The 11,876-nt window shown below is 43.4% G+C and overlaps 1 protein-coding gene across 1 annotated transcript in view; it reads right to left on the bottom strand.

Moving 5' to 3' along the window:
* GNS (glucosamine (N-acetyl)-6-sulfatase) overlaps positions 1 to 11,876 on the bottom strand; it is a 21,607-nt gene extending 9,731 nt beyond the window's left edge. Inside the window, exons 1-8 of the mRNA XM_075080900.1 lie at positions 11,593 to 11,876; positions 10,937 to 10,996; positions 10,020 to 10,226; positions 8,396 to 8,461; positions 7,903 to 8,001; positions 5,379 to 5,546; positions 1,653 to 1,735; positions 142 to 260 (exon numbers count right to left, since the gene is read on the bottom strand). Of these exons, the coding sequence (XP_074937001.1) occupies positions 142 to 260; positions 1,653 to 1,735; positions 5,379 to 5,546; positions 7,903 to 8,001; positions 8,396 to 8,461; positions 10,020 to 10,226; positions 10,937 to 10,996; positions 11,593 to 11,736 (946 nt within the window). The 5' untranslated portion in view covers positions 11,737 to 11,876. The remainder of the gene's footprint in view (positions 1 to 141; positions 261 to 1,652; positions 1,736 to 5,378; positions 5,547 to 7,902; positions 8,002 to 8,395; positions 8,462 to 10,019; positions 10,227 to 10,936; positions 10,997 to 11,592) is intronic.

Below are 11,876 nucleotides of genomic sequence, written 5' to 3'. Positions count from 1 at the left end.
GTTTTGCAACTCAAGGCAGTACTTCTCATGTCTACAGTATTCCACAGCTGCTGTTCCCATTTTCTGGGGTGGTCATGGGGGTGAAGTGCTACGTGATTCCTGGATCTCCTACAAATGCTCAGCGAGCAGTGAAAATTTTACCAGTGTGGAAGCCATTGTCTGATGTGTAAAAGATGTACGTGTTGTCTAATTCTCCATTCAATTCCAGTTTCTTCACTAGTTTCTCTATCAGGTCGTCTACTGACAGCAGAGTCTGCCACCTACACAGAAACAAAGTAATTCATATTAGAGTGTGAAAAATTCAGAATAATTCTGACTGCCAGTGGGGCATTAGTATTTTGCTTCAAGTCAGTGTATGCACAGTAAGTAGACTATTTTTCTTGCAAATTCTGAAAACAAACTTCATAGATAACTACACTGTACTATTCAAGGCTGCAATTTAAGATAGAAATAGACTGTTTGTCTTCAGTTCTTGTTGATTTGATTCTGTGGTGTCTGAGAAAAGACGTCAAAATGCCGATTGCTTCTTATCAGGAGACAGTCAAGACCAACTTTGAAGCAACACAGCAGCAAAGGGCCAGAGTTATCTCTTGCAAGGTCACTTGTTACTAGTTCTTTATATCTAGTTTTTAATATTGAAATCCAAGACTGCCCTGAATTTTATTATCTATATGGGACCCTTTTTGCTTGAAAACTACATCAGCTATTTTGTATTACTCATGCAATATCAGGGTCTGTTATTCCGTTGTGTCAAAAGCCTTGAACAGCTCCAAATTGTTCTTTCCTTTGTCATGGGGTCTGCCACTGGGACAAGTGACTGCTTCTGGTAAGTCAATAACAAGCCTTCACAGGCTAGTATTATGCTGAATTAACTAGAGTTATTCAAATCTAGAAACCTGTTATCTCCAGGCTTAATTTAAGATTTTGTTGCAGAATTTTACCTTCATGTGTTATAAAGCAAGAGACTGAAAAAACCCCATGGGTTTCCATCTCCAAAGTGACAAGCGAATGCCTAGTAATTGCTCAAAATGGAGTTTAACACTTAAAGCTAAGCTAATGTTTGTTTCAGAGCTTGTAAAGAACAGACACTTACAGTGTAATCAAATACCTTTCCTTTCTATTAAGGAGAGGGAACAAGATGGTTCTCCATGTTACTGCCCACATCCCCTTTTGGGAATCAAGCGCCTGCCTTGGCCAGACACATAAAAGACCACAGACAGAGCTGAGGTAAATAAATCAGACGAGTTGGCACATAAATCAATCACATTTGATGTTCATCATGTACGAATCTGGAATTCAAGGGAAGTAAAAGGTATGGGCATTTTTTATGAAAACCTGACATGCACTGAAAGAGAAGCAGTAGAGACACCAAGCATGACTGGTCTTTTTTATGATAAATGATGGCAGCGTTTGGGAGCAAAATACTTCTGAAGTCAATGACAAGTTTCTTTGCAAAAAGCAAACCAAAAATCTATTACGAACAAAATTACAAATAAATACAACCAATTACAAACCAAGAGAACTATTACAGGTAAATTTGACATCTATTGTCAGACTTATTCAACCCTTTTTTAAAAGAAAACCCCACATTTAAAAAAAACACACCAAGAAAAATTTGGAGCAGAAATCTTAAGCAACAAAAAAATTCTTACCGCTTTCTGTAAGCATCGTCAAGAAACTGTATTGAAGAGTTAGTCATTGGAGTCTTTGCCTGTCGAATTAACCAGTGCTTGTTCTAAAGAAAGAAGCCAGAAAGATTAGTGTAGGAGAGAAGTACCAGCTTTTATACCTTTCTTAGACCAATTACAACATAAACATTGTTTAGCATAAAACATCCACATGATTCCTGTGAAATAGCCAGGTGATGCTACCAAACTGACCTGGCTGCAGTTTTCCCTCTTGGTTCATGTGAAATCTAAGTTGCAAGCGTAGAATATATTATGGCTCCATTATGCTCAGCCCTTGGTGTGAAGAAAATAGCAGTGGATCTTTTCAAAGCAGTGCAGGGAAGAAATTTGTGAAAGGAGCTAGGGCAGGCACTCCCAGAGATAAAAGCCTGATAGCCTGAGACAGATCTGATGGAAAAAAAATCTGGAGGACTGAGCAGCGTTGTAAGATTGGACTTGGTTGTCAAAGTGAGGTTCTTGCGGGACTAAGATTTGCAAGCATCCTAACATAGGTAGAGAGGTGGGGAGAAGCTCCTGCCTCAAAAGCAATTAGGACCACCTATAGACAGGTGAGGACAAAAATATGTAGTGCCACTATCAGATTCTTGGAAGCCTGTGACCTCAGGGCTGGCAACTACTGAGAGTAGCAGGAACATTACCATTTTATCTGGATTTTCTGACCCCAGAACAAGAGCATTTCTTTTGCTGAAGCATTAATGATTCTTCTAGCCACATCCCCAGCTCTCGGAAACAGCCCCTCCCTTTCTCCCCTCACCAATCCCCCCAGTGTAACAGAGACAATCTAACTCATGCAAAAAGTGATACTCCCACATCCTGAAGCAACAGTTTGAACTGGGTCAGCTGTTGTACCAATACATGGGGAGGTCTGCTGTGAACAGCCTGAAGGTTAGTGGTAGTGGGGAGCAGAATAAAGGAGAAAGTCACATCAATGCAGCTTCACGTTTTTCATTTAGTAGGTCAGAGATGACCCTCTCACCACCCTGAGCTTGAGCCTGTGTTTAGTTGGTCACTCCTCCCCACAAAACCCCTTGTTTAAGCAGTTTCCCTCCTGTCACAAGTGAATGACTCTGCACAGGCCGAGGCTTAAGAGACTCACAATGAAGTGACTCACATCTCCTGCGATTATTCAGTTCTTGTTTTCTGCTCTTGTAGACTGAAGGGAAGATTTTGGCATGGAGACTTAATATCATGTCCAGTTTATTGTAATTCAGTTGTATTCAGATTTCTCTTTTATGGCAGTTGTAAAACAATTCTCTGGAGAGTCACTAGTCTATCTCCGCAAGAAAACTCACACCATAATCAAGAACAAACATCTAGGACTTATGTGCTAGTTAAGAGAGGAAAAGATAATGCAAGACATCACAAACCCCATCCCCAGCTCAGCAGAAGTTCTTCAAAGAATGAAGGAGCTGGCAGTGTCACCTGTGCACCAGCCACCTTTCACAGGACATGGGCTGAGGAGAGGCCCTCCATAAGGCACAACCATGCTGGGTAACTCATGCAGGTAAGTCACCTACTGAAGTAAAATCTTCCTCTTCTCTGGAGTATTTTGTTCTACCTACATTTCTCTAAAGTTTCAGGAGTTTCACACAGCACCTAAACATTTTTGTAGATTTCAGTAAACCTCACACTGACTCAAAGCCCTCAAATCTGCTTCCCCATCAGCCCCCATCGCACAAAGCTGCCCAGCAATCCCGTTGCGACCCTATGTCCCATTCTCAAAGAAAGTTTAGGAGACCTTGAGACAGCGTACCGTATCTCACCAGCAGAACCTGAACACAGCCATGCTCCAATTTGGCAGGAAAAACACTGCACGCAAGAGGAATACCCAACACGTGTCTTAATCAGCTCCTCTCTCAGGATGGCTTAGACAAACCACTCACCTAGGCTATCAGTAGTCCTGCTTGGGATACCAGACAGCTACCTATCACTTGATACAGTTCACAGCTGAAGACCCTAATCAGAAATTAAAGTGCACATCACTGGCCAGAGTTTGACAACAACTTAAGTCCTGTTTTCCATGCAGAGATTCTTCCTAGATGGCTCCTTTCAGTAGCCCTTCCCCACATGCTGTATGAGGAAGCTAGGCAACATTAATTTAGGAATGAAGACTGCACAATGCAAGACTGTCTAGCAAGCATTACAACACCAATGACTTGAGGGTCTGAGCCTACGTACACGATTATTGCTATTGCAGGAATTGCGCTTGCCCTAGAAAACTGTGAAGCTCAAAGAAGCTTCAACACCAACAACACTGCCACTTAGAGAAACACACACTGGTAATGTTCGTAGCTACTTTGTGTCTAGGAAGAAGGGTAATGCTAGGCTGTTCCTGTTGTGAAACCTAGTAAAACTGCTGTACCCACAGATATTGACTACCACACATCAAGCAAGTCTGTTATTTTGTTTTGTATTATAGACATATGCCAAGCTTTTGCTCCACGTAAGGGAACTCCCACACTGTATTTTTCAGCTAGCTGCTAACTTTGCTGGTCAAGTTATTTCTGGCTAGCTGTTTTAACAACATTCAGTTATTACAGCAATGGAGTCTAAGACAAAGTTAGGAATCCTTTTATGGAGGGGGGAAAAAAAAAAGTCTGACTCTGCCGCTCCTTCATTCAAAACTTAACAGGTCAGGCTAAAGTACTTGTTACTGCTTGCAGCCCTTTTCTCCCCTTTTGTTCATGTTTTTACATCATGCTGATAAGCACATGGTCATTTTGCAAGCTACAATCCTCAGCTAAAAAACAAGTTTCACCCTGTACTACAAGAGTCACAGCGACCTTAGAAGACGTATCACTGGGCTCCAGATAGGCACTTAGGCAATGGTATCTCTTAAGATTAGGAGAAAATCTTAAAGTGAATCCGTTGAACACTGAACGGTAGTGAGTTCTGTATTTTAAACTAATTGAAACAAAACAACAAAACCTCTGTAAGTTAAATATCTTGCCAGATTAACTGTTTGTGACTTTCAGTTCTTGGCAGAGTAAGTAGCAGCGGATTAGTCTGAGCTAGGCCATATTTGGCCAAGTTTACCAGCAGTGGAAGGTACTGCCCTGCCATGAGGATGTCTGTGAGTTTGTAATGTTAGGCTCAGCAATTCTGGTCACAGGTTATTTCAACAAATGAAAGGCAAGTTCTCAAAGTCCTTGATGACCCTGAGCCCCGCGGTTCACGATTTCACGAAGTCCTCTGGTTAGCCTGATACACGCGTCAGCTAGGGGCAGCTTTGCCACAAGCTCAGGTAACAGGCCACCCACCCACATAGGCAGATGTGCCAAAGACGACAGGGCTCTCGTCATTCTTCACCTGAGCCTTTGTGTAGCACATTACCTATGTGTTCCCCCGAACATACTGAGAGCAATGAAAGAACATTTTAACAGCTTCAGAACTGTTTGGAAATCAGACATGGAATTAACTGTCTTCCATTTATCAATCATAATTCCATTGTACTGCCTTATCATTGGTGCCACTACACATCTTTATTTACAAGATATTCGTATGCAAGTATCTCAAAGTCAAAATAAAAATATCTTATCCTGAAAGGCTGATTAACGTAACTAAACAACCATGTCATGGTATTAGCCTGTTCTTCTCACTGTTTAAACTTAACATGCAAGTCAGGGTCATTGCCTACTTCTCTCACAAACTAGTAGAAAAACCTACACAGATTCTTGCTAGTCAGCTTACCTTTCCATGAATATTAAAATTGCTGTTTCTTGGTGCACTGACATTCTGAAAGCTCTTTGAATACTGTGGAGCAGCTGTCCAAGGAGAGTGCGGTGCTGGGGTTGAGATCATCATAAAGAAAGGTTCGAAATTAGATTTATACTCCAAGAAGTCCAATGACATGTTGGCCTGTGAACAGTTTTGTTGGAGAAGAAAAGTCATACCTCCAAAGGGAAACAGAAAGCATTTGAAAAATCCAAACTAGACAGTCATAACTTGGAAGTACTGGGAACATTTAAACTATTTCAGAAACTTATTGCTTGCTCATCTACAAGTGCCCAGAACAACAGCTTGTGATAAAAAAATCCCAAGTGTTCATGTCAAACAAATCATTTGTCCCACATCTCTGAACAGCTTTCTACCTCAGCTCTTTGAGTTATCTAGGCCTGGAAAGCTCAAAAGTTTGTGCTTATTCCAAGTATCAACAAAATCCACCTAAACTCTGCTTTCATCAAATAAAATTGGAGCTTTCTTTAGCACAGCCTTGAGTCTTTCTGAGGCTCTCAGGTGCCATCTCCTGCCTGACAGACCCCAGTTTAGCAGTTTCAGTCGTCTTCAGAAGTAGCAATAGTTCTGAAAGTTTTTCAGGCCTACCGTTTATAGCATATGCTCATTCTGTAGCAAGCTCCTAGTTTCTAAGGGGTGTCACATTTCTGCTGGTGAAGCCAGAAGCTCTAGTGAGGGAGAGTGCCGAATTCTACTCACTCACACCTCTTCACTGCACTTTTTCATTTAAGCCTATACACAATTCCAAGTAGCAAGTTAGAAAAGATTATGAGTTCCATTTTGGCCTTCCCTTGGTCAGCCTTCGAAATTAAAGCTTCAAAGGTATTACTTGCAGATGAGTTCTTCACTATTCAAACCTTGCAACATTTTCCTTTCCTGATTAGTACATCCCATTTTGGATATCCTTTTCTTTCTCTAGAAGAAACAATACACTAGGAATTCCCTCCTGTTCCTTCCTCCTAACTTCTACATCTAAGCAAGTGGGACTAGACTTCAGTTGTATGACAACAGAATTAAGGGAGTATGAGAGTTGTGTGAAGTTCAAAAACCTGGTTCAAAAACCAGTATGATGTAGGTAAACTCAGAAGTAGTCAGCTTAGATTTTGTTAGGAGCTTAAACTGCAACATGTCAGGACTGCAGGAGACAGATCCAGGTGTTCAGATTCTTGATACCAGACTTAATACACAGATGTTCACTGCCCATCGAGTGAACTAAACTCAAACACTAGCTCTGAAAGGCTGAATATGTACTTGGCAACTACAGGCAGAAGGTAGAATGCAACACACTGAAAATCATAATACACTGCTGTATCGATAAGTAACACACCACAAGTAAGAGGTTTATACAGCAATGACCTGTTGGTCAAAATGCTTGCAAGCTGCTGAAGGATCAAAAAAGACCAGCACAATGACAGTAATAAGATAGTCTCACTTCTGGCTTATCAATTCCAATCTAGCTTTAGACTGTAAATCTAAATTTAATCAGACAGCTGTTCAGTACCCTAAGAAACATCAATCAGTTCTGTTCCTAGGAAGCAGCTGTCTATGTTCAAGAACCCACTGGAATGAAACTCATTAGGGTCTCAGTGGAAGACTGCAAATCCATTGCATGAGGGGACTTCTCAGAGAAGAATTTTCTGGAGTGCTACACATGAGCTCTCAGCACTACCAACTCATTCGCCACAAGAGCATGTCACATTAAGACTCCAGCTTAGCAGCTGGGGGGAACACCTCCCTCCCCTCCCCAGGCTAATACTACTTGCTAAACATGGCCTCAAGAGAGCTAAAGTAACTCTTCCAACTTTCTTTTAAGTTTTTGATATCTTTGTTACTTCCCTCTACCTTAAGAGGACAAAGAGGCTACAAGACTAAAGACTCCCCTAGTCAGCTATGCATTTTGGCATAGTCCACACATTGCCCTCACACACTGTGAAGGATCAATTAGCCTTTGATATTTCCAAGTTATCGGTTTGACTAATAATTAGAGATTACAAGATACTAACACATCATAGCATCTAATAAAACATGGTGTAAAGTTATGCTTAACATGGCTTAAAGTTACAGGCTTAAGTTACAGGCTTAACTTCCCAATGAAACCTTGGCTCAGTTAATCTGTTACAGAATTTGTGTATTGTAATGAAGCGCATCCTTCTCTGAAGTGATTTAAGACACTGCCTACGTGCATCATGTTCCTCGCGCACCATAGCGGTCAGTATTAACCTCTCAGCGAGGCTACGGGTTAGCAAATGGGCAGTTGGAATCCGTTCCTTCTCCACAGCTTGTACACACAAACTGCCGTTTCTAAATATACCCAGAATCTTGCTCTGCTGAATAACGCCCACCCACCATCACGACAGCACAATCATGTATTTATGAACTAATGCAGCCTAACAAATTATCATCCCCGCCCTTCCCCAAGCCCCCAGCATGATCTGGTCACAAGCAGCTTCTGTAACACGGGTGTTGCAAAAGTTCTTACCAGTACATCTGTCAGATAATCTACGCTGTAGTTCTCACCATGCCTTCGTGCTTTGCCGTTTACTGATAGAGTATAGTTGTAGTACTTTGAATTTTTCTCCTGTGAAAGAGAAAAGTCAAGTGCATATTTATGCAAAGTAACACGAACATTGATTCTGTGAAATAACAGAAATGAGCTGCCAACAAGCATTTGACAAATAGGTTATAAGCTTTTGTCACAAGGACACCATGAGAATTCTCAGAACTGGTCTCCACTTATTTTAGTTCTATTTCACGTTGCCTCGGCTTTACAAATCGAGGTTTTTCCCCAGGCACCTTAGTCAGAGTAGCCTTTGTGAAAGCCAAGGATGCAACAGAAGAAAAAAGGAAAGCAAGTTTGCATTAAGCTGTTAAATGCTCTTAGTCTGCTCTTTCATGACCGGCAAAGTTAGAACACGAGTGGGATTACAAAGCAACCAAAATTAAGTATTTTCAAAAAAAGAACAGTCACATACCAAAGCATACCAGAAACTCCATCCAGGGGGGACATGACCTACTCCCCCTGCATCCTCTGCTCCGTACTGAAAAAAGACAGACCATGACTCAGTTTCAATTATGATGAACAAAAGCTAGAAATTATGTTTCATATTCGTGTGCTTTATTCAACACTAATCAGAAACTACATTAAGCCAAATTTGATTTCAGAATGGAAAAACCCAAATATATATATGCATATAAAACCACGTGTATAGCCTGTTAAAGAAACCAGGGTTAAATCACTAGAAAGACAGTAACTGAAAGCTTGTCATTCACAAATAAAATTCAGATTTTATTCCCCGTTCTACTCTGCACATGACAATATGCAGACACCCTGGAGAACATACAGCACATCATCAGGTAATGAGGGGTGATCAAAACACACATGCCATGAGTGCATGGCTTTTGTGACAACAGCTCACAAGATGCTAAAGAAAATGTCATATAGACCAACAGCTCCCATCATCCTGCCCCAAAAGGGGGTGCGAGCTTTAAGCAATGCTTAAGCCTATTGTCACCTCAGTGCCAAACAATCTACAACAACTAGCCTTCAAGCCAGCAAAAAAGGGAAAGCAGCTGCTGCATCAGTGCCAGACTCAAAACAGAGGGTGCCTCAGAGCAACACAACAGGTTTTCTCAGGGCTGCTCTCTCCCATCTACACGGCTCGCCTAACTGCAGGAGCCTGTGCTGAGTCAAGGGATGCTCAGAGCCAAGCCAGAGGAAGTTTCCCTTCCCCTAGCTGCCTTGGTAACATCAGCGGGAACAAATTTGTGCCTGGCTATGAAAACTCGTGTTCCATTATGCTATTATATCACCAAAATTTTCCATTAAGAGATGCAAGGAAAATAATGCTGCGAAGAGCCTCTAACTCATCAAGCTCCAAATGCCATTCCACCACACAAGAGGAACACCTGATCTCAGAGCTTTCGGTGCCGAGTTTTACAGCTTGCCATGAACTATGACAAACCACAGCTTAGTTAAAAACAAGGAAAAAAACCCAAAAGCACACACATACAAGTGATTCAATAATACAGAGATTTGGTAACCTCTGTAAAGAGCTCTGATAATACCTGTTCTCCCAACGAATTTGCCTGAGTGGACACTTACTACTTAAAACACCATATTAGCTGCTAAAAAGAAAACAGTCCTCTGATTCAAGGGGATATATCAGTCAGGAACATCAAGACAAACTGATTTTTCTTCTTTAACGTTATTCAACATCATGCCTGGTCTGGCACTGGTTTGATGGTGTTCTTCAATACCACATGTCAATCACCTATCCATTTCCCCCATCATCATCTCTAAAAATTAACACATCTGAATGTACTAAAAAAGCCTTTGGATCCCATCATCCTTTCAAAATTAATTTTTAAAAATATTTAGGCACTTGCAGGACCTGATTTTAATCAAGTTACAGATTTGAACTTTGCATCGTATTTATCCCACCTCAGCAAAGAGAGCCATTCAAGTAATGCCATTTAAAACATTTTGGGGACCCACCATCAGCTACAAATATAAAAATCACTGAATGTTTCAGAAAGGTGGACGGATGCAAATGAACCGTGTCACCATGAAAAAAAAAAAAAGGAAGCACAAAATACCTCATTCAAATACTTTCCAGCAAAGAACGTTTGATAACCACACATAGATTTGAGCAGTGCTGGGAAGGTGTATGGTTCTTGAATCTTCTGCCATAACTTGCTGCTACAGTTTCCTTCCAGAGTGTTATTGACAACATGATGATTATGTGGATATTTTCCTGTTAAAATGCTAGCTCGGCTGGGACAGCAAAGCGCACTGGGAACGTACTGGAAAGACAGGATGAAGAGATACAAGATTGAGATCATAAAACAACTTTTCCTCATAATTTATAGCTTTGAAATATCAGCTAATAGGTCGATTATTAACTTGACCAACATTAAAGCGTGTTCCTTTTCTGACACAAAGGATTACATCCCAAGTATTTTCAAGAGTGGAAAGCTGCACACGAAGCTGGTTTTGTTTCTGCCTAATATGCCCTTTAACCCCACCCTCCCCCATTACAGATTAGATGTAGCTTTTACATTTTACACAGCAGCAAGTGCCCGTTAAAATACTGTTTGCCAGTTGACTCACTCAATTTTTTTAGCCCTGGCAATATATTAGAATATAGAGAGAGCAAAGCGGGTTTTCAGCATGCGTGATGCTGAAAGTTTTAAGGAGCTTCTTCTGATGCTTCTCAAATTGTAACAAAAATATTCAGATTACTCAGTTTTACTCTATCGGCTTAAAGAAATTAGCACAATCACTTTTAGGAAGTGAAACTTTCCCTCTCAGATTATGAACATGACCTGGAGCTATATTAATTTTGTGGCCTAAAAGTAGTTAGGGATTGATTTAAAAAAAAAAAACAGAACCACACACATATGTACAGGTGTTCATAAAACTATTAGCGGTTTTGAGATTTTAAATCTCTTAAGACACAAACTACGCAAACATGTGTACCTACGAAGTTCAAAGAGTTAATGCAAACACTCACTGCATTTAGGAAGGTTATTCCCATCTGCGCAATGAGGGCATTAGTCTTCTTTAGGGGTGTCTGAAAGAGAGGTACCAAACCAAAGTCAGCCCAACCCGTAAGGGCGCTAGATGAAGGAGCGGAGCTGAGGCAGCTGTCCCACTGCTTCTGGGCATAGCCCGGGGGGCCAACTTTTCACGAGGGCCTCCCGTGGCCGCAGCAGTCACGCAAGTCAGCCCACGCAGGTCAGTACGGGGCACTTGCAGGGGCTTGCGGAGCCCGGGCTGGAGCCTCGCTGCCTTCCCAAGGAAGGGAACCCACCGGGGCGCTCCCTTCAGTCACCTCGGGGCACCTCGGGCCCCCCGGGGCACCACGGCCCTCCGGGGCACATCTCTCCTGAGGCCGCGGAGAGAGGCTGCCGGCGGCCGCGGCCCGGGCGCCGCCAGCGCCGCCTGTCACCAGAGGCCTCCTCAGCGGCCGAAGCGACCCTCACCCCACGCCGGGCCCGTCCCGCCTCCCCCGGCGGCCCCCAGCCCACCGCCGGGCCAAGGCGGCGGGGCGGGTGGCCAGCCCCTCGGGAAGGGCGAGGCCTCTCACGGGCCCCCACGCACAACCCCGCGCCTCCCGCTCCCCTCCCGGCGGCCGGCGGGGCGGCGGCCGGGGAGCCGCGGCGTTACCATGCCGCCCAGACAGACGTCCTGGTCGTCGGTGAGGATGAGCACCACGTTGGGCCTCCGCGACTGCCGGGCTGCCCCCGCCGGGCTCAGCACCAGCAGGGCGGCCAGCACCAGCACCCGAGCCACGGCGGCGGCGGGGGACATGGCGCGGCAGTGGGGACGGGCAGAAAGACAGACAGACGGACGGAGGGACAGAGAGAGCCGGTGTCGCTCCGCGACGCGAGAAGACCCGACGCGGCCACCAGCGGAGCCCCGAGGAGCAGCGCGCGGGCCTGCCCCGCCCC

Source organism: Phalacrocorax aristotelis, chromosome 1, assembly GCF_949628215.1.
Source record: "Phalacrocorax aristotelis chromosome 1, bGulAri2.1, whole genome shotgun sequence".
In the NCBI taxonomy this organism is placed as follows: Eukaryota; Metazoa; Chordata; class Aves; order Suliformes; family Phalacrocoracidae; genus Phalacrocorax; species Phalacrocorax aristotelis.
Note: the sequence above shows the minus strand (reverse complement) of the source record. Positions and strands in the feature narration are given on the sequence as shown.